Source organism: Littorina saxatilis, linkage group LG1, assembly GCF_037325665.1.
Source record: "Littorina saxatilis isolate snail1 linkage group LG1, US_GU_Lsax_2.0, whole genome shotgun sequence".
Lineage (NCBI taxonomy): Eukaryota > Metazoa > Mollusca > Gastropoda > Littorinimorpha > Littorinidae > Littorina > Littorina saxatilis.
Window position 1 is genome coordinate 18307581 of NC_090245.1, and position 23790 is coordinate 18331370.

A 23790-nucleotide genomic window follows, 5' to 3' on the forward strand; every position below is an offset into this window, starting at 1 on the left:
ATGGCTTTCAAACGCATTATCAATCACTGGATTACTATACCCGACCTGTCACAGTAAATAACCCAATAGTGCCAGTTAATGCAATCGTTAAAGGATACTGAACTGATGATTTGGCGGGTCCGTCAGTCTTTGTTCGATATACGATGCAAAACCGTGTCCCGGCCTTTCCTTCTGTATTCCTTTCTTTTGCGCTTATCATTGTCACTTTTAAAGTGGCAATTTCGGACCAAATAACAATTTCAAGACAACTAAGCCTCATAAAACAGTTTATTTTGGTGTGATGGGGGTATTTTCCACTTTTGTTTATTTGTTTGTTTGTTTGCTTAACGCCCAGCCGACCACGAAGGGCCATATCAGGGCGGTGCTGGTGACATATAACGTGCGCCACACACAAGACAGAAGTCGCAGCACAGGCTTCATGTCTCACCCAGTCACATTATTCTGACACCGGACCAACCAGTCCTAGCACTAACCCCATAATGCCAGACGCCGGGCGGAGCAGCCACTAGCGCGGATTGCCAATTTTAAAGTCTTAGGTATGACCCGGCCGGGGTTCGAACCCACGACCTCCCGATCACGGGGCGGACGCCTTACCACTAGGCCAACCGTGCCGGTGTATTTTCCACTCAAGTCACTATAGGCTGCGTCATATCAAGGACAGACGGTGAAAAAACACCAATGCAGTGCTTTATTATCTCGATCATTATGCAAAAGAAAACAGTTACAATGCAATGCGTTACTTGATCACGCTATAATCATCAAAGGCCTGACAGAGTCGCAGTCACCAAGATAACACGACAGTGGGGTCAGATTACGTCCCTTGACAGACACGCCCCCCTGGTGATGTCCCTTAGCGGGACAGCAGACGTACACAAAGTTGACGCGCTGGTTGCTCAAACACTTGGTTGTTTTTCTTACTTAAACGCTGTTGTATGCTAATCAGGTGAAACGTTCGCAATTAAAGGGAGAAGCGATCACCTACTGCGGGGACACTATTCCTTTCCGCAAACTGAAGAAGGAACGTTTTGCCTAAAGAATTCGGTGTGAATATTTGTGACTTAGAGTGATAGATTTTACTTACCTGTATTTATTGTGCAATGTGTTCACTTACCAAGATGTAGCATTCTCGCACAGAGAAAACGAAGAAAGAAAGACAAACTGAAAAGAAAAGACGTTTGCAAAGTTTGGTGGAGGCGATAAATGCGAGTCAACTGATCACAAGCTTGTTGAACTGTAGGCCTACTATAAATGAAAAGAAGAACGTGTTGTAATAAGAATAAGTTTTTAGAGCATAATTTAAAGAGGAGAACATATACAAACTTTGCTCGCCTCAACTGAATTTGATGACGAACTGCGCTAAATATCGATTTTTGCTATCGTCTTAGCTGAATTTAAAATATGACTTCTCTAATAGAACTGTAAAAGGCACGGTTCGCAACCAAAAAAAAGCATTCTCACCGAGCGACGCCATGGCTGATGGAAATCTCACACAGAAATGTGGATACCTCGAAATCAAACAGTCATCAAAAGTGAAAGGACGAAAACTGAAGGTATTTATACGATTAAAAAAAAAGCACTAGCTGTATGTTGATACGTAACATGATTCATTTAATAACATAACAGATGTAAAATTAGCTGATCACGAATATGCAGATTCTGGTGTGTGTGTGTGTGTGTGTGTGTGTGTGTGTGTGTGTGAGAGAGAGACTGAGTGTGTGTGTGTGTGTGTGTGTGTGTGTGTGTGTGTGTGTGTCAGTGTGTGTGTTGTACATCTTAATGGGAGGAGAGGGCGTGGGAGAGAGGGAGAGGTGTGTGCTCAGTAGGATCCACCTGTCGCTCTGTTTTTGTTTGAAGATTTTCTTTATTAGATCATGCAGCTGCACCCCCTTCCTCTCCCTCTCTCTCTTTCTCTTTCTCTCTCTGTCTCTCTCTCTCTCTCTCTCAGTCTCTCTCTCTCTCTATCCCACAATCATACACACACACACACACACACACACACACACACACACACACACACACACACACACACACACACACTCAAACTGAGACCGTGCGCTCTGCGTTTTTTTTCTCCATTCTTCAGTATTTTTATCATTCGTAATTATTATGTTTTTTGCAGTAATTCTATGATTATGTTTGCACACAGATAAAAGGGACATCTGTACATCTATGAGTATAGTAAACCGGCTTTTTCCGTTTTTACATTTAGTCAAGTTTTGACTAAATGTTTTAACATAGAGGGGGGAATCGAGACGAGGGTCGTGGTGTATGTGTGTCTGTCTGTCTGTCTGTCTGTCTGTCTCTGTGTGTGTGTGTAGAGCGATTCAGACTAAACTACTGGACCGATCTTTATGAAATTTGACATGAGAGTTCCTGGGTATGATATCCTCAGACGTTTTTTTTTCATTTTTTTGATAAATGTCTTTGATGACGTCATATCCGGCTTTTCGTGAAAGTTGAGGCGGCACTGTCACGCTCTCATTTTTCAACCAAATTGGTTGCAATTTGGGTCAAGTAATCTCCGACGAAGCCCGGACTTCGGTATTGCATTTCAGCTTGGTGGCTTAAAAATTAATTAATGACTTTGGTCATTAAAAATCTTAAAATTGTAAAAAAAATATTTTTTTTATAAAACGATCCAAATTTACGTTCATCTTATTCTCCATCATTTTTTTTATTCCAAAAACATATAAATATGTTATATTTGGATTAAACACAAGCTCTGAAAATTAAAAATATAAAAATTATGATCAAAATTAAATTTTCGAAATCAATTTAAAAACACTTTCATCTTATTCCTTGTCGGTTCCTGATTCCAAAAACATATAGATATGATATGTTTGGATTGAAAACACGCTCAGAAAGTTAAAACGAAGAGAGGTACAGCGGTTGCGCACGCTCAGTTACTGTACCTCTCTTCGTTTTAACTTTTTGAGCGTGTTTTTAATCCAAACATATCATATCTATATGTTTTTGGAATCAGGAACCGACAAGGAATAAGATGAAAGTGTTTTTAAATTGATTTCGAAAATTTAATTTTGATAATAATTTTTAATTTTTTTAATTTTCAGAGCTTGTTTTTAATCCAAATATAACATATTTATATGTTTTTGGAATCAGAAAATGATGAAGAATAAGATGAACGTAAATTTGGATCGTTTTACATGTTTTTATTTTTTTTTTACAATTTTCAAATTTTTAATGACCAAAGTCATAAATTCATTTTTAAGCCACCAAGCTGAAATGCAATACCGAAGTCCGGCCTTCGTCGAAGATTGTTTGGCCAAAATTTCAATCAATTTGATTGAAAAATGAGGGTGTGACAGTGCCGCCTCAACTTTTACAAAAAAGCCGGATATGACGTCATCAAAGACATTTATCGAAAAAAAGAAAAAACTTCCGGGGATATCATTCCCAGGAACTCTCATGTAAAATTTCATAAAGATCGGTCCAGTAGCTTAGTCTGAATCGCTCTACACACACACACGCACAGACAGACAGACAGACACACACACACACACACACACATACACCACGACCCTCGTCTCGATTCCCCCTCTATGTTAAAACATTTAGTCAAAACTTGACTAAAATTAATGTAAAAAAAGAGAGAAGAGCAAGTGCGATGTATTGATGCATTCCTGTGTCTGTGCAACACATTCAGTGCATAGCACAGAAACAAAAACAATATGTTTTTAGAAGAAACACGTTTAAAAAGCATGTACCTATGGTAAAGTATAAGCTGGAAAGGAGAGAGAGGAGCAAGTGAAATGTTTTCATAAATCCCTGTGCTTTCTGAACGTATTTACTACATAGTTCTAGCAGAAAAACAAAAACAAAATATTTAGAAGAAAAATATAGAAGTTCATGCAGCTGTGGTACAGTACAAGCTGGAGAGGAGAAAGAAGAGCAGGGGGCGCTGGGCTGACAAGGAACGTGACTAAATTCCTGTTTCTGGTCAATGTATACGGAACATGGTACCAACAGGAAAACAACAACAACACGTTTTTGAAGAAGAAGAAAAAGTTTAAAATCCATGTGCCCATGGTAGAGCATACGCTGGAAAGGAGACAGAGATGCAAGTCACTCTTTCTATGCCTGTGTGGGAGCAAGTGCAATGTTTCGATGGGGGCAGCTGGCGATGTCGCCTGGTATCACTAATCACTGGTTTTATCTTGTCCGGCGCGTCGACCTCACATACAGTACAGCGAAACCCCCTTTTTGGTCACGTGATATAAGCAATTGCTTGAGTGCGTGTCCTAGCTGTGTGTTTCAAACTGTTCATGCGAAGAAATTCTGAATAAAATTTTGTTTAAACCAAACCCCCCTTTTAAGACCTCCACAAATCTGAGAAATTCAGGTCTTAAAAAGGAGGAAGTCTTAAAATGGGGGTAAATTTGCAGAGGTTATGAACAGACAATTTCATAAGGCAAGGTCTTAAAAGGGGGGAGGTCCTAAATTTGGGGGGTCTTTAAAGGGGGGTTCCACTGTACTGCATTTCTTGTATGCAGTCTCGCTCCGCTCCTACTTTTTGCCCACTCGAGCTTTTTTTTTTTTTTTTTTTTTTTCATTGTTCTTTTCGTGTTTGTTTAATAGCTGCAAGCAAATCGTTATATGTGGATGTTCTTTCTCCCTTTCCTTCTATATTTCTTTGCTTCTTCGTTTGTTGGCTTTCTTTCTTTCTGGTGGTGGTGGTGGTGGTGGTGGTGGTTGTTGTTGTTGTTGTTGTTGTTGTTGTTGTTGTTGTTGTTGTTGTTGTTGTTGTTTGGCTTTCTTTCTTTATCTTTTCTTCTCCTTGTCTGACTGATTTTGGTTTGCTCGTTGTTCTTTCTTTTTTAAAATGATTTGCAAATGGTAATTTATTTGTTTGCTCGTTGTTTTTATTGTTGTTTCTATTATTTTATTTTATTTGCTTGTTGTCTTGAAAACATCATAGCTCAACCATCAATGTCTTTTCTCCAACATTCTCTTTTTGTGTGTGGGTATGTCATTGGTGAAAACCATAATAAGAAATGGTTCTTCCCCTTTTAGGGAGTTATCGGCAAAATCAGACGCCTCCTAAACTACAAGCAACGTTCTGAAGTCTGCGATCAGGTTCACCATTTTTTTCGAAATGTTCGGGTTGATGCAGTGGGTGCATGGGGTGCTTGTGTTTTTGACTGACTTGTGCCATATGTGTATGGGTACCGGGGCCTGGCGATTGTTTTCTGATACAGATATAATAATTGACATACAAAGGTGTTCCGCTTAAGCTTTCTTGCTCTACGCACCGTTCTTGTTCTACTTGATTTTCTTATACAGTAAAAAAACAAACTTTTATGACAGTTCCCTCCCTCTTTTTTTTAAGACATTGCTTCTGTGGATTTTCTGTTCATAACTTTTGTATATTTGCCTCAATTGCCCATTTTCCTCCTGATTTTCTGGGAAAGGGGGGTTCTGTTTGTTGTTGTTGTGAATCCTCTTCCCCCTTTCCCTCCTCCTCCATCTCCTCTATTGTCTTCTCTTTCTGCATGCGAGCGAGGGACGATGAATGCAACGGCGGGGAGGAGGGGGGGTGTTAAAGAGAAAGGTAACAAGAACAGGACATCGAGAAACTATTGACAATTAAAGGACTGAGGGAGGACACAAAGGAGGGACCCGAAAAAGCTTACTATGAGGACGAGGGGGGGGGGGGGGGGTGGGGGGGCGAAGGACACATGCTGCAGGACTGGTGAGGTCTTTGTTGGTAATACATGTATGTGAATATTTACAACCGTCCAACTACACACACCCCTCCCCCACCCTCAGCCCCCAGAACAACAACAAAAACGCCTGGCCAATGATTTCAAAGGAGTGCTGTGCGCTTTTTGTCCCGCATGGGACTTTCACCCAAATCACTTTGTCGTGCCTTTAATTAACACCGCTGTGCACGTGTTTTCTTGCATGTTATTTGTAAGCATTCAGGGTGTTTGGTGCCTATTGGCAGGCTGCGAGTCACAACGCATTTGTTTTCCGGCTTTTTGCATTCATGCAGGAACGGTTTGTGTGTGTGTGTGTGTGGGTGTGTGTGTGTGTGTGCAGTGCCGGTGTTTGTGTGTGTGTGTGTCAGTGTATTTTCATCCTGATGATATATATATATCTGTTGCAGTAGCTGGCACAGGTCTTGCACGTATACATTTGGCTAAGACTTTTGTTTGTTGTCATACACTTCCTTCGCGTTTGACTTTAAAGTAACTTTCATATCAACAACCATTGATTCACGAGTCGTCTGTCTGTCAGTCAGTCAACTAGCCGTTTAGTTGTTCACGTAGTTAGTTACTTAGTCTGTTACTTGGTCTGTAACTTAATGATTCCTTCCGTAAAATACAAACTTAACCATCAACAAAAAGTATACACTACTGAGAGTATCACTTTCAGCTGAGGGTCAGCTCTTGTCTACAACATTACTGGACACTTCGTCGCCACTGATAAACTTAACTGTTACATATGTCTGCAATACAGTCAGTGGAACCCTTTTTTACATTTAGTCAAGTTTTGACTAAATGTTTTAACATAGAGGGGGGAATCGAGACGAGGGTCGTGGTGTATGTGTGTGTGTGTGTGTGTGTGTGTGTGTGTGTGTGTGTGTGTGTGTGTGTGTGTCTGTCTGTCTGTCTGTGTGTGTGTGTAGAGCGATTCAGACCAAACTACTGGACCGATCTTTATGAAATTTGACATGAGAGTTCCTGGGAATGATATCCCCGGATATTTTTTTATTTTTTTTCGATAAATACCTTTGATGACGTCATATCCGGCTTTTTGTAAAAGTTGAGGCGGCACTGTCACAACCTCATTTTTCAATCAAATTGATTGGAATTTTGGTCAAGCAATCTTCGACGAAGGCCGGACTTCGGTATTGCATTTCAGCTTGGTGGCTTAAAAATTAATTAATGACTTTGGTCATTAAAAATCTGAAAATTGTAAAAAAAAATTGTTTGGTATAAAACGATCCAAATTTACGTTCATCTTATTTTTCATCATTTTCTGATTCCAAAAACATATAAATATGTTATATTTGGATTAAAAACAAGCTCTGAAAATTAAAAATATACAAATTATGATCAAAATTAAATTGTCGAAATCAATTTGAAAACACTTTCATCTTATTCCTTGTTGGTTCCTGATTCCAAAAACATATATATATATGATATGTTTGGATTAAAAACACGCTCAGAAAGTTAAAACGAAGAGAGGTACAGTAAAGTGTGCTATGAAGCAAAGCGCAACCGCTACCGCGCCAAACAGGCTCGTCACTTTCACTGCCTTTTGCACTAGCGGCGGACTACGTTCAGTTTCATTCTGTGAGTTCCACAGCTTGACTAAATGTAGTAATTTCGCCTTACGCGACTTGTTAAGATTTAAGACAACCCTCCACACACGTGGGGTTTTTTTTTGGTTTTTTTTTACAGATCTGTATTTCTCAGATTTTCCTGTTCATAACTGGAGCTCTGTAAATGTACCTCTCTGATTTTTTGTAAGAGGTTCCACTGTATGCCTCAATCAGCCAACAGTTTAATAGGCTTATGTGTTATCAATCGTTCGTTGACATCTCACACCGTAGATAACGAATTTAGCCACGTTTGTAACCTTATGCTGGGACATATTTCTTGGCATGCATTGTTTCAAGAATGCGGCGAGTGTAGAGCGAAATCGAACATGTTGGTCAAGTATCATTAAAGGCACAGTAAGGCTCCCGAAAACCATCACAGAGCTCCCCGAGCGTCTACATATAGTACAAGCATACTTCCATTTGAACGCTCACCGAACGGGAACATCCTGGCTGCTTTCTGTCGAGCGTGAGAAATTTTCAAAGAATTTATGTTCGTGGACTTGGTCTTCAACAACAATGGCGCCTCGTTTTGGTGCTGGACGGCTGTTATGAATACCGGAATTCACGCCCGGACGGGCGGGGATGTAGCTCAGTCGGTAGCACGCTGGATTTGTATCCAGTTGTATCCTTGGCACAAAGGGTCAAAAATCCAAAAAATAAGCCCTTAAAAAATAAGGCCTTATTTTTGAAAATATGCCCATATTTTTGAAAATATGCCCATATTTTGGCCTTCTTTTCCATTATTAAGGCCTTAAATCTTTAAGCCCATAAAAAAATTTGGGCATTACAAAATAAGCCCTTATTTGAAAATAAGGCCTTACGAGAAATAAGGCCTTATTTCTGTAAGGCCTTAATAAAAATAAGGGCATAAAAAAATAAGGGCATAAAAAAATATGGGCATAAAAAAATAAGGGCATAAAAAAATAAGGCCTTATTTTTTTGACCAATCATGAAGCTGAATTAAGAATTCGGCTGCGCCGCTCATGCGCAGAGCAATATCTCATAACAAACATGGCGAATGGGGGGTTCAGAGATCGTGATGAATTTTTGAGAAGAATTTGTGCTGAAATTGCAAATTGCGAGAGAATTGGGGTTTCCGATGAGGTGTATGTTCGCTCAAGGTAAGCATTGTTTACATGAAATGACTGTTTGATTTATATCAGTGTAACATCTTGATCTTGCTCTAGCTCCGGATGCGCAGTAGCGATGCGCAGAAAAATATGGGCATATTTTTTAAGGGCTTATTTTTTTATGGGCATATTTTTTTAAGGGCTTATTTTTTAAGGTCATAACAGAAATAAGGCCTTATTTCAGTAAGGCCTTAACAGAAATAAGGCCTTATTTCATTATGCCCTTATTTCCTTATGGCTGTAAATATTTAAGGCCTTATTTCTAAAATAAGGCCTTATTTTGAAAAATATGGGCATATTTTTAAAAGGGCTTATTTTTTGGATTTTTGACCCTTTGTGCCAAGGATACAGTTGGCCGCTGTCAGCGTGAGTTCGTTCCCACGTTCGGCGAGAGATTTGTTTCTCAGAGTCAACTTTGTGTGCAGACTCTCAGTCCTCGGTGTCCGAACACCCCCCTGTGTACACGCAAGCACAAGACCAAGTGCGCACGAAAAAGATCCTGTAATCCATGTCAGAGTTCCGGTGGGTTATAGAAACACGAAAATACCCAGCATGCTTCCTCCGAAAGCGGCGTATGGCTGCCTAAATGGCGGGGTAAAAACGGTCATACACGTAAAAGCCGTGGGAGTTTCAGCCCACGGAACGAACAAACAAACAAACAAACGCCCGGACAGTAAGCCTCCCGTAAACCATCACAGATACTGTCAGGCTTTTACACACAGTACAAACACCCTTCCATTTGAACGCTCACCAAACGGGAACATCCTAGGTGCCCTACGTAAAGAGCGAGCAATTTTTAAAGAATTAATTTTGCAGATTGTCTCGAACACTTTTTGGACCCATCCTGAACTCAGGTCAAACATGAGTTACTTCCCTTCGGATCTCATTCTATCGATGTAAACTGGCGATTGCCGTGAATCGATGATTATCAAAATGTTTTTGGACCGTGGTGCGTTTTTGCGCTAGACCTAACTTTTAAAATCTAAATAATAAATTGACAGCTTGTTACACAAACATTCTTTAATCATAAAAGAATTCTTTTTTCATCAAGACAAGATCAGTACAATTCGAAGTTGTGAAAGTTTGAAAAAAGAAAAGCCCGGAAGCAGGGTCACGCAAGGGTCGTAGCAGACGACGGTTTATCAGTGCATATCGCCGTTCCTCTCAGCAGTCAAAAGCCATCGCTAGAGTTCTTGTGAACCACAGCCGTTTGTTTCGTGCATAAAAACGTGCTATTGTAAATAAGCTCACATCGAGTCGCATTCAAATGACTAACTGACGACTACATTGTGAAAAAGGGAAACTGGATCACACGGGTTCACGATGGCTCAGGGGTAAGATAAACCACACAAAAATAAATTCTTTGAAAATTGTTCGCTCTTTACGGAGGGCACCTAGGATGTTCTCAATCGGTGAGTGTTTAAATGAAAGGGTGTTTGTACTGTGTGTAAAAGCCTGACAGTATCTGTGATGGTTTATGGGAGGCTTACTGTGCCTTTAACTGTGTTGCCGAGACTGAAATTCCAAGCCACACTCCTCTTGTTTACCGAGACGAGATTAAGGAAGACAATGGCTTTTATGCTACTTCCGTTGATTAATGAGGTGGTCTGAAGACGTTGCTATGACCAGCTAAACTATTTAAAGAAACTGGACGTCGCAAATTGTTGTCACACGTTTGTTACTCTGTTGATAAGAAAGTAAAATGTAAAATTCTTGTGCTGACAAGTCAGTTCTCAATATAATCCCATTTTGACGGCCAATGATGACGTCATTGTCTCTTTCTGGAAAATGCTTTTTTTTAAAAACTTTTCTTGCATATTGTTTTCAAGACACTGACAATGCTTCTGAACGCAAAACAGACGGACACGAGTCAACTTCATGTACAAACTCAGAGACGGTAACCATGTCCCACCCCCGGGTCACCACAGTGGCACGTACAAGACCTTGGTTACACCTAAACACGCACGCACCTGAGTAGCGCGACTCTTGTTGCTGCTAGCTTTCTATTGGGTGGAATTCTAGCGACCCGCATTTCCCAGCATTGGGATAGGCCTAATAGAGTAAATGAAATGAAAACAAAGACAATTGCAGTTTGGTCCAAGTTTAGGAAATAATTACAATTGCTGGTTTGTTAGTCAATTAACGAATCCCAAATCGAACTGGTAAGCTTTCTGTATTGATACAGTGGGAGTGGGGGGGTGGGGGGGGGGGGAGGGGTAGGTACACTCTGTATATCTACACGGAAGTCAGCCACGGTTCATACGAGTTCTATGTTCTCTGTCAAGAAGTACACAAAAACGATTAATGATTGTCATAATCAATCATAAAAGTAAGGTCACTACAATGAAAAACCGACATTACGACACCTAGATAAAGATTTCAATCCAGTTCACCAAATCTGCTTCGTCGGTCATTGGAACAGATCGCACCTTACATTATCGTAAAATTACAGCAAAAAGTTACCTCAGTAACCCTAGGAAATCATCAGTCAGTATCCAGTTACCTTCTCCGCTTTATCAAAAAGATAAGATCAAAAACGGATGTTGTAACAAAAGGACGATACAATATGATAACATAAAAAGTATACTAAGATACTCTTTTGATCACACCGTCACGTATACAAGTACACAGTGACACTGATCCACGCTGTATGAGAGCATTCTTGGTTTAAGCATTCTTCCACGTGAACATGCACTGAAATCAACATCCGAGCTGTGTTCCGTACAGGGTGCAATTGTTTTGAATTTTTTGGTCTGAATTAACTTTGCATGTTGACACTGTGGTGTCACTTGTTAAATTAATTCAACAACAAAGGATCCCAGCTCTTATCCTATGTAAAAGCATGGGCAGATTTGTGGTGGCTGACATGATGGTTACTTGAGAAGGACAGAATCTTTTAAAGAAACATTTCTTAAAGGCATATGTACGCGCTCCCGTGTTTACAAAGTGTAGTTTGCCCATAATCGATGTCAAACGCACCATAAGACCATGTAATGACGATATGTCGCCATGCGCGGACCATATACATGCATTACAGCTTGCCTTTTAGAGTCTCAAAAACTTTGGATGTAAACAAAGACGCGGAGTTATTTCCCTTGCGTCAACGCTACCTCTGTTGGCAAATCTATAAATAGGACGATCCAGATCAAAATGAAAATTAACATATCTCAACATTGAAGGGGTCCTAGACCACAATATTTTGCAGGGAATTTAATTTAGCATGTCTCCAGCTGTTGGTAAAGCAATTAGCGTGTATAGTCATCGAGTACATATTGCTTTGAGCCTACATTTCATGTAAAAATGCTATACAGTCAGAGCTTGTTTTGTACAATGACGCAGACAACGTTTTTTTCTTCCAGGATACGTATTGGGCAGTATGCTCAAGGTTAATGACTGAAAATTTGAGATTATGTTAAAAATGCAAGTAGAAAGAACTGTGCATTTCGAGAGCTGCCAAGCTCAGCGTTATGCCGCACGCATGGCATGACAGCAATTTGGAAAGGTCCTCAGCAAGTCCTTTTCTACACTGAAACGGCGGCGCCCTTGTGCACAGGCGCATGGCGCACGCACACGCTCTCCCCCCCCCCCCCCCCCCCCCCCCCCCTCAGAACGGCCTAACTCTCACTCGACCCGCAGAAGGACAGACTTTCTCACAGATTAAATATAATAGGAAAGTGAAGAGGAAGAAGCAAAGAACCACCACTACTAAGTACACATACAACAGGATATGATAATGGTGTACGTGTACTAAGTAACACGGTTCGCCAAACGTAGACAGTATCAATGAAGGTCAATAAGATAATATTACATTGATCAGTCGGGAGTGGAGGCACTTGCTAAAATTATTTCTTTGACGCGAACAAATATTATCGCCGATGCTGTAGTGATAAATGGTGCAAAGCGAAGCTGAGTTTATATTCAATTTCATGTGCCTCTTATCCTTCTGATCATGCAATGGAGACTTGAATCCATCGGCCTGTAATTTTCCACACTGTGCTGACAATAGCTTGCCAGCTTTCAGCATTTTTTTTTTATTCGATTTTTTTCTTCTTTTTCGCTTTTGTTTTGTACTCTTCTCTTCCTCTTTTTCTTGTCTTGTTTCTTTGGCTGATGGTTTGTAATTGGTTGCTTGGTTGCTTGCTTGGTTGCCAACTTGTTTTCTCTTCACTTTTTTTTTTTATCGACAAGTATAGAATACACATTATTTGACCAAACATTAATTAGCACCAAACAAACAAAAAGAAAGAAAGAAAGACAGACAGACAGACAGACAGAAAGACAGACAGACAAACAAAACAAAACGGAATCACAAAGCACAAACAAACAAGTGGTTGGCGGTTATGAGATTGATATGAGACCTTTCAGCTTCATTGACTTTAGTTTTACTCAGCTCAGCAATTCACTTTTGTGAGAGGTTTTGATTTAACCCGGCTGCGCTCCAGTCAATGCAATTCAATCTGTACTTTTAAGCAGCTCAAGTTGATTTCATCCATGCCTTCTCGTGTTAGTCTCAATACAATATATACAGCTAAGCTTATGGACTAACATCTCAATTCAAGTGTATTTACTTTGATGACATTCTGTTACAATGACGTCACAATTGCATCTACTTTGATGACGTTTTGTTACAATGACGTCACAATTACATCATCCTCTTCATATAGGCATGGCGCAAGAGATGGGTGGTGGTGACGAAGATGACAGACCTGGCGGCAGGGACACTGGCCGCCAAGATCGACGTTTACCCCGACGAGGCCTCATCCCGCCAAGGTCAAGGTCAAGGTCGAGCATCTGACCGGATGACCTTCATACTGGACCGAGTGACGGCCGTGCAGCTGGCCAGCTCCAAGACTCATCCTTTTGCCTTTGAGATCATGGAAACAAATCCGGTTCTGGTTCTGTCCGGATCATCCGAGCTGGAGTCGTTCAGTTGGATGTCTGCCCTCCGCAATCTTTTCTTCGCTGATGAGAACGCCAAGGATACAGGTTTGTTGTGCTGAGGGTTATGTTAGTCTTCTTCTTATAAAAAACACCATTTATAAAATTATGCTTTTAGGGATGAGTGAGAGTGTTCGACGGACGGGATGTTGAAAATGTACACAAGGGTAAAGTTTGCATGAGCGCGTATGCTTGTTTTTAATGTAAGACACAATTTAAGTCGCCATGCAATGTTTGACGTCAGATAAACGATTTTATAATTATCATCATTCTCAGTAATAAAGTAACGAGACTTTTCTTTCTTTCGTTTATTCCTTCTCTCGTTCCTTCTTCTCCTTTTTTACATTTAGTCAAGTTTTGATTTTTTTATTGCCGTCTACTTATTTTTTAGGACATTATCGTATTAACCGGAGTGTTATCCGTACCGTGCACATACAAGAAAAATAACTTAAGTTTCCTTAGCGGCCAGTCCCTTCATAAACAAAAGAAAAATGTGCAAATCAGTTGTAATTTCACAGCTCCGGTCAAGTTCAAATAAGGAAAGTGCTTTTTTTTTTGGCAACGAATGGAAAGTGCGTTCAGCGAATGTAGACACATACTAAAGTCATGTAATGATGTATGTATCAGTTTTGCTGGAACATTGTAGGGAGGAGACTGCCACACAAGAACAAGAGTGTAAACCATATTCTAGAAGAAATAGTTATGTACTAATTAATCGTCAGATTTGATGAAACGATGCCCTTTTCTTTCAGAATCGTTTAAAGTCACAATCCAGCAGAGCGCAGACTCGCAACGCCTTGTGTTAAAAGGTTCATACGTTTTACGTGTCTCCCCAAACGGCGTCGAGGTAGTAGCACACCCTAAAGACCATGGGAAGCCCTCGCAAGCACGTCAGAATTCTCTGGAAAGGACCTCAACCCTAACCCCAAACTCTGGAAAACTGACATCAGCAAGCCCGAAAACCCTCGGCAAACTCTCCCCAGCGAACTCGAACACCAACGGCAGACCCTCAACGCCATCATCACCTACAGAAGAATTCGCTTATGGGCAACGCCGACACGATTCTGTACGGTCTGACGGAAGCGAAACGGATGGGTCGGAGGGTAAAGGGAGGACCGGCGAGGAGGTGAAAGAGGCCGAGGACGAGGAGGAGAAGGTGTTAATCGTCTGGAAGTTATCCATGCTGAAGAGATTTAACGTGGAGAAAGAGACATCCTCGGGTCAGTCTCGAGTCTTCATGCTGGAATGTGGACCGTAAGTATGGACCGTATGAATCAGATTTAGCTCTCATACTAGAAAGAGTATAAAAAAAAGAAGATAATTCCTTCTGTCTTTCTTAGTTTGGAAATTACGAGCTTCTGAATGCACACGGGCCCAGTTCTTAGGTTTGTCGAAATTTAAATCGTAAGGTGCGTAAGTTTAAAAGAGGCATTACTGAAAAGCTGTAGCTGTCTTTCCTCCTGGATTATTGTTTGTAAAAATGTTTATTGTGCAATTAAATTCTCTTTAAGGTAAACGTAAAACGTGTTTTTTTGTTGGCGAAAGTTCCATCATCTCATAGCATCTGCAATAGTAAAGCTAAAAGTCGTAGGTTTGTGACAGACAGCACAACTCGCAATGATTGAAAACGGGATAAGGAGTCCATAAGGTATGAAAGTGCAAGTATTAACAGTTTTGTTACAAATGCATAACTGCTTATACACTCTTACTTTCATTTATTTCGGATTTTTTTTCTTCTCCTTTTTCTCTCACCAGAAACTCTCCCATTGGTGAGGCAACCTTTCGATTCGTCAGCAAAGATGCCAGCAACATCCTCGCCTCCATTCGGAGGTGCATCAGCGTCGCCATGGCAACGCGCCAACGCATGCCCCGAACGACCTCAGATCCCAGAACTCGAACGGAATCCGTCTTGACGGTCAGCGGATACCAGGCTCTTCTGGATCGCTCGCCGCGAGTCGACGAAACTTTGTCTGAGAACGAGTTGGAAGATCCTTCCAAGGTCATTCCAAGGTCAGTGAGGTCAGGCTCAGGCAGTTCTGTGTCCACCGTGACCCCAATTTCGCCCACGTCCTCGGCTGGAGGCGTGGAGATGAGAGGGTTCGGTGATGACCTCAGCGCGGATTGCGATGAGAACTATGCTGCCGTTCCCAGAAGACATCGAACGTCTGTTGTCAGCTTTTGCGGCTCTCTCAGCAGTTCACCAGGAAAGTCTTCTGACATCTTCGGCAGTGACTTTCAACACCACCAAGAGCTGCAAATGCAACAGTGGCAGATGCAACAGCAGGTTATGATGCTGCAGCAGCAGCAACAGCAACAACAACAACCAGGTCAGTTCCAGAGCCAAAGTCCTCTTCCCGTGGCCCATCAGTATCACCACCAACAACAGCAACAGCTTGCTCAGTGGAATCAGCAGCAAACTTACCCAATGGATCAGAGTCAGCAACAGATGTATCAGTTCCAGCAGTGGAATGGCCAGAATATTAGCCCGACCCAACAACAACAGCACATGCTGTTCTGGACGCAGCAACAACAACAGTATGTGCAGCAACAGCAGAGCCAGCAATTGCAGCAGCAACATCTGCAGAACCTAATGAAGGAAAGGGGAGCTGGTATGGTCCGAAATTCTTCAGTTCCCAACGTCGTTTCCTTGGACACGGACGACAAAACTCCCCACATGATCGAACAAACTGGTAAGCTTCCAGTGTATACTTTGGGGGATTTTTTTCGTGATTTAATTCGGTTTTTTTCTCTAAATATAATACATTGTCTTTTTAGGCGAGGGGGTCCTTTTTATTTTTAAATGATGGAAACCATTGTACCTTAGTCCATTATCTACTTCTGTAATAGCTCTCTCAAAGGTTATACCATCAATCTCCTATCTGTCAAACAAGGCGTCCGTTCATAGCAGAGCTTTGGGGGCCTCTCTTCTTTTCCTCCTCCTTTTCTTCCTCCTTTTCCTCCTCCTCCTCCTCCTCTCCATCCTCCTCTTCTCCTTCTCCCTCCCCTTTTTCTTCTTCTTCGATCCCACGACTCTACTTACCCCACTGCTTTCAATGCCTCCTTGCAGAGCTCGTACGTTTACGGGCAAGCTCGATGACGACGGAAAGACCGAGAGCTTCCGAGTCCGTGTGCTCGGGGGATTCCGGCGTCGTGGTCACTGACAGGACGTCCACACGCCTGGGCAGCAACTCTTTCGACAGCCAGGTGTCCACAGAGTCTAGTGTGTCCAACCGTAAGGTGAGCTGGTAGTTGTGAACGGACACGTGGACTTAAGAGTGAAAGTATAAAGGGGGGTATTAGCAAGTGTGATTACACTCAGACAGATGGTCTTGAGATTTTTGTATTCAAACTTTTCTGTTAACTACTCGTCAAGAAGTTAAAACAAAAAGGGTCTTCTTCAGGTACACAAAACTATAAAATAAAAAAATAAAAATAAAAATAAAAACACCCTTTAATTTTAATTTTAAGTTTCATTTCATTTTATGTTCAAGGAACATAGCTATATGTCAGAGCGAATTAGATTTGAACACGGTTCTTCAATGTTACTATAAAGTCGATCTTTTGCAGACAAGTGACGGACCTGAACCCATCTTTGAGTCTTCGCCCAAGGATATTTCCCATTCCTGTGGTAATGCCCACTCTCTAGACTTCATGCCCCACCCCCAATCCGTGCCTGCTGCACTGGCTGAGCAGAAGACAACTCCTGATGGGAGTAGTTCCAACATCTACCAAGACCTGGACACGCTCGGAAACAGTGATGGTAAGAATTTTGCTGTAGCGATAACTATACCCTTGGGTATTAAACAATGGCGACTGCACGTGAGAGGGAACAATAAAGAGACCAAAAAGCAATGTACTCACGTTAAAATGACGAACACAGAACGAATAACAGCGACGTTTCGACCTAAGGGTCCTCTTCAGGCACAAAAACACAAAAATACACACACACACACACACACACACACACACACACACACACACACACACACACACACACACACACACACACACACACACACAAAGAAGAAAGACGATAGAACAGATAAAGAGGAGAATAAGTGACAAAACAACTGCACTGCACAAACCAACAAATGACAAAGACAGAGAAGTCATTTGTTGGTTTGTGCAGTGCAGTTGTTTTGTCCCTTATTCTCCTCTTGATCTGTTCTATCGTCTTTCTTTTTCTTTTTACATTTAGTCAAGTTTTGACTAAATGTTTTAACATAGAGGGGGAATCGAGACGAGGGTCATGGTGTATGTGTGTGTGTGTGTGTGTGTGTGTGTGTGCGTGTGTGTGTGTGTGTAGAGCGATTCAGAGTAAACTACTGGACCGATCTTTATGAAATTTGACATGAGAGTTCCTGGGTATGATATCCCCGGACGTTTTTTTTTCTTTTTTTCGATAAATGTCTTTGATGACGTCATATCCGGCTTTTTGTAAAAGTTGAGGCGGCACTGTCACACCCTCATTTTTCAATCAAATTGATTGAAATTTTGGCCAAGCAATCTTCGACAAAGGCCGGACTTCGGCATTGCATTTCAGCTTGGTGGCTTAAAAATCAATTAATGACTTTGGTCATTAAAAATGAAAATTGTAAAAAAAACAAAAAAGTTTTTATAAAACGATCCAAATTTACGTTCATCTTATTCTTCATAATTTTCTGATTCCAAAAACATATAAATATGTTATATTTGGATAAAAAAAACAAGCTCTGAAAATTAAAAAAAATTAAAATTATGATCAAAATTAAATTTTAGAAATCAATTTAAAAACACTTTCATCTTATTCCTTGTCGGTTCCTGATTCCAAAAACATATAGATATGATATGTTTGGATTAAAAACACGCTCAGAAAGTTAAAACGAAGAGAGGTACAGTAAAGCGTGCTATGAAGCACAGCGCAACCGCGCCAAACAGGCTCGTCACTTTCACTGCCTTTTGCACTAGCGGCGGACTACGTTCAGTTTCATTCTGTGAGTTCCACAGCTTGACTAAATGTAGTAATTTCGCCTTACGCGACTTGTTTTTTTGTGTGTGTATTTTTGTGTTTTTGTGCCTGAAGAAGACCCTTAGGTCGAAACGTTGCTGTTATTCGTTCCGTGTTCGTCATTTTAACGTGAGTACATTGCTTTTTGGTCTCTTTATTATACCCTTGGGACCAAGCAAAAGCGTTCCTGGATTGTATTGCAAGTGTCCTTTCATTACAGGCATATTTTTGCAGAAGTTTAAAAACAAGGGGGCAACAAAAGGTGTCCTTTTTTGGAAGGCGTCTTGTCATCGTAGGGGCCTCGCGTCGCAGGTTCCATACTTTGTATCACTAAATATTCCTGAGCACATACCGCAGCTATGGTTCCACAATATGTTCCTCACGCACTTTGAAGATTACATTTCAGCACATATGTACGGGTTGCAAAGTGAGGTACGTGTTGCAATAGAAGGACTCAGCAACTATGCATGTGTGTACGGGATTGAATTGTGCTTTTCAATTTTCAAACTTTAGTTGATGAAAGTACATGTACACGAGTTCTAACGTGTTTTGCATATTTTGTCCGATGAACAAAGTTCATAAATGCGGAATCATGAATGTATTCTTTTACAGACTCACAGAAAAAATAGCAGGTTAGGTGAAGATGGCTTTATATCTATAAATCTATGGATCTGTATACCTTATTTCCTATGGGAAGCAAATCTTGTAAGTGGGCTACACAATAAATTTGAACATTTCTTCTCTCAGGGTTCCGAATCAGCAGAGAACAGCTGATGACTCGGAGACGTAGTCAGTCTATGAGCGATGTACGCAAGGAGAATGACTATGAAGAAGTGGGAGGGGCGAGAAGAGGGGTGGTACCAGCTGTCAGTGTTCTGGCTGTCACTCAACTGGACACGCCCCCTGAGCTTCCTGCTCGTCCCGCCTCTTTTCTCCAGGGAAAGTCAAAGACCACCAAGGGGCGGCTTAAATCTGGTTTTGGTTTTCTGACAGGAAACCGTCTGTCATCCATCAAGTGAGTGAGTTTATTTGTGTTCAACTAGATCTTGACCCTCTGCATTTGCTGTGCTTTTGCGTTTGTGTGCTTTGCTTTTTGTTTTGTTTGAAACTTCAAGAATATATTTTCAACCCAGGTGTAACTGCACCATTCAGCTGAAGTAAAGACTTTCAAGTAAAAAAAATGTGACATTTTAACAGCCTAAACGATGTGTGTTGTGTTGCTGAGTCTGTTGTGTTACTAGCATACGGAATTAAAATGTGCAAATCTTGGTTGAAGTACGCACGGTGCTGATGAAGAGAACACGGAAAAAATACGTGTGCATATATGTAAACTTGTCATGAATTCAAATAGTTCTCTGTTAATCATGAAATCAAATACTTCTCTGTTACTCAGGAATGCAAATACCTCTGTGTTTACAGGGACGGGAAAGAGAGGTTAAGCTGTGAGGAGATACACGCACATGCGTCTGCCTCTCCCAAAGGCACCTTGTCTCGGTCAGGAAGCACCGACCTCTACTCCACCATCGGTGACACGAGTATCCTCGACCAAGACGGCAAATCATCTCTCAGGCGCAGATCGTCGGACATCACCCCCGTGTCATCACATCCGGACCTGCGCATTCCAGAACGACCGTCAACACCAAAGGCTAAACCTGTTCCTGCCCCGAGAAACTCTTCCCTTCGATCATCTCCATCTCCGGCTGCGTTTCTCCTAGACATCGGTGAAGAAGATGGCAGCGGTTCGAAAGCTCCGTCGGAATCACTGAGTCTCCTGACGTTTTCTGACCATGACCTGTGGGAAATTGGTGGGGATAAACTGAAAGCCGCCAGCACATCGACGAGCGTGGGCGGTGTCCGGCCCGACAGTGTGCCTGAATCCAAAGCAGCTCTGCTGGACTTTTTCTTGAACGACGCTACATTTCACAACAACCCTATGGTGACCGGAGACTTACCAGTCCCAGTTTTGCAAACAAACCAAGATTTCACTGGCAGATCTCAAGAAATGCAAAGCCCTCACACCTTTTCCATCGCACCGCATGGGAACACAGGCTGGGAAAACTGTTCCAACCCCGGCCAATTTCCCAACTTTTCAACCAGTGGAAATCCATGGGCGGGAGCCACGTCAATGGGCCAGCCAGGAGGACCAATGAACATGCGACCTGCATCTAGCCCCGCCCCTTTTACACAGACCACGCCCAATTGGAGCGGGGGTAGTGGAGGGGGTGGTACCGGTATCACGGCGAAAGTGGAAGGAGTGTACATTGACATGAGGAAGAACCCTGAGGGAGGAGACGATGGTGGTGGCGACTATGTGGCACCCGGAGAACTTAATAAGAACCAGGCTTTTCTAGATTTTCTTCTTTTTCAATAGATGTCCGTTAGATTTCACTCACAGTAATAGAATGTCAGGGACACTAGTGGTTGTGATCCCCTTGCCTCTGGAGACGTGTGGATCTGGAGAAACATATACGTAGTTACTGTGAACGAATATCAAATTTTGTATTTCTGCTTCAGGAATTTTACAAGAGACTTCCAGACCGTTCTTTTCAAAGACTGTTGAAGTCAATAAAACAGACAGTGGGTGAATTATGTTCAATACATTTTTGTGTGGGTTTCCTTTACTTCCAGTATCTGCAAGGCGGGTAACAGATGTGACTGCAGGAAGTCCACCCGGATTTGTCTAGATGTTTGGTGGTGTTACAAATGAAAAACACAATCGTTGCAGATCCGTTTGGTTGTGAACATTTCCTGATGAGATTAATCTATATTTTTGTGTGGTTCTTGGAAAGAAAACATTACCTTCGGTGCAACTGTACAAGGTTACTTTTGATATTTCAGCCTTTCTTTTGTCGTCAAAACTGATCAAAGAAAAAAATAGTTGACTGTGACGCTTTCGCTGAAGATAGGATGATATACCTATTAAGGCCCGGCGCTCACATATGTAACTTCAGCAGGACAGACGACATACTGCAGCTTATCCCAGCTCGTTACACGTTGCGTAAAAGGAAAAACAGGACAAGTACTCGTCATAATCCCTATCGCAGCATCAATGATATGCAGTGCATCGTCTGTGCCGCTGAAACTGCGCAGGTATATTCTGCCCTTAACGAGTAAAAAAAATAAAAAATCTGGAGTGCATCGCACAACAATGGAGGTGATACTTCGAAGGATTGTGTTGTGCTAGAACTTGAATGCTTAGAAGAAAGAGCGGAAGACGCTCAGTACGAGGCTTCTTTTCCTCTGTGGATTAAATAACCTTGATTATTACACGTCGTCTTTATTTTGAATAAAATTATATGATCTTCCTCTTGTTTGGAAGGACAAGACTGCCTTCGGAGGTAGTCATGCACTGATAGTAACGTCGTACTTAGATTGTTGCGGCTGGGTGAGCCTGGCGACATTATGCGATGTGATAATTTTGAGAGCCTGCGTAGTGTTTCTTACTCGTGTTTGTGATACGGACTTTTGGTTTCGCTCCTAAGCGATTTTGTGTAGTCACTGTGACCGAGATCCTTGTTGTGTGTAGATATATGCATGCTTGACTACAGGTCATTTCTTTGTTTTACGTTATCCAATAATAGAGTGTACAGCGTTCAGGTTATTTTGTGTGCGTTTAATTTGCACGTACTTAGCCATTTTACTTCAAACAAAGTTGTATTTTTCTCCTTCTTTCTTTTTTCTTCTTTGGAACAAGTTTTCTTAAATCACCTTGCATACTTATATCTTCTAAAATCAACAGCTGTGATATCATTTCTTCCATGAAGAGAGCGGGACAATATACTTGCTCCGAGCGTGTGACGATAATCTTTGCTGAGAAAAAAACAACCAAATGCAATTGTGTCCTGTTAACACACTTTTTTCTCTGGAAAAAATGAACTTTTCTGTCGAAAGTGACGGCAGCTGCTATAAAAGCATATTACGTAAACTTCCGCTTTTGTCAGGTCGATTTTAGGGGTAGCTAATTTGAGCGGTGGTCACGTGATCCATGAAAAAAGAAATCTTGGATCCGAAAGGTGTGCTGGTGGACTGCCTTCAGTGCCATAGACAGTTTAAATAAAAATTACATGGTAATTAATGCTTTTATTGGGGTGCAAAATTTATCACAATATTTATTTTGCTAAGATTAGCACTTCAGATATTTGGGGGCACTTGAATATATATTCAAAGGCATGACAGTAACTGTTCATTCGATGCCATATCATATGCACCCAGTACATGACAACACTTTCCTGTCAAGAAGTGACGGTTTTTTTTTGTTTTGTGTGTGTTCGGTTTGCTAGTTATATATGAAGTCTTATATCGCGCGCGTATCTCCAGACTCGGACTCAAGGCGCAGGGATCTATTTATGCCGTGTGAGATGGAATTTTTTACACAATACATCACGCATTCACATCGACCAGCAGATCGCAGCCATTTCGGCGCATATCCTACTTTTCACGGCCTATTATTCCAAGTCACACGGGTATTTTGGTGGACATTTTTTATCTATGCCAATACAATTTTGCCAGGAAAGACCCTTTTGTCAATTGTGGGATCTTTAACGTGCACACCCCAATGTAGTGTACACGAAGGGACCTCGGTTTTTCGTCTCATCCGAAAGACTAGTATCAGCAACTGATGCGATGATGAACTATATAACTGTTGAATAAACAAATGTAGGAATAAAAGTTGATGATGATAGAAACCAGGAAAACCTGCCTGGAGACTAGCTAGCTCCAACATTTCCAAATGTAGCTCTATGATTTCATTAGCCTGAATGGTTTAATTATTTATCGAATCAGGATTTCCTGATTGCTGGATGGGATCATTCATCCTTCTTGCATATATGTGTGTAAAGACCACCCAAAGTGTAGTAAAAAATAAAAAGCTGAACAAACACTGTTCAAATTTTGATTGTAATCTGACCTTGTTTTCAAAAACACTTACTGTACTATGATAAATAGAAAAAAGTTTACATGAATTTCCGCATACTGTAGAACAAAAATGTTGATTTTTTGCAGGGATCGTTTGATCTGTATTGAAAGAGGAAAATGAGAGAAAGGAAACAAAGTGATAAATAAAATAAAAAATTATTTTTTATCTGAAACAGTGGGTCATTTTATTTTTAATTTGTTCGTGTATTGTACATATCTGTATGGCGTGCTGATGTTTTATGTGTAAATGTATGTCATGCTTACTTTCTGCTCGTGCCAATGTGGGCAACATGCAGTCATATTTGATGTGACACATTTTGAAGCTAGTCAAAATAAAAGTTTATCTAACTCTTGTGCGTCTCGAAGCAAGTGAGAGGTAACTGCTCTTATAACTTGATAGTGCAGCCGATTTTGTTGGCGACATCATTGCCATTGTTTTCATTCAATCTTTATAGTTGCCACAAAGTACCCTC

General features: G+C 41.3%; 1 protein-coding gene across 1 annotated transcript; it reads left to right on the forward strand.

Moving 5' to 3' along the window:
* The first annotated feature begins 919 nt into the window (after positions 1 to 919).
* Positions 920 to 23669, forward strand: LOC138963543 (uncharacterized). The gene is made up of 8 exons (XM_070335408.1): positions 920 to 1550; positions 13143 to 13464; positions 14169 to 14670; positions 15172 to 16106; positions 16484 to 16653; positions 16984 to 17176; positions 19151 to 19418; positions 19823 to 23669. The coding sequence occupies exons 1-8, from the start codon at positions 1470 to 1472 to the stop codon at positions 20772 to 20774; spliced, it is 3423 nt and encodes a 1140-aa protein (XP_070191509.1). The 5' UTR covers positions 920 to 1469; the 3' UTR covers positions 20775 to 23669.
* Positions 23670 to 23790: the final 121 nt, after the last annotated feature.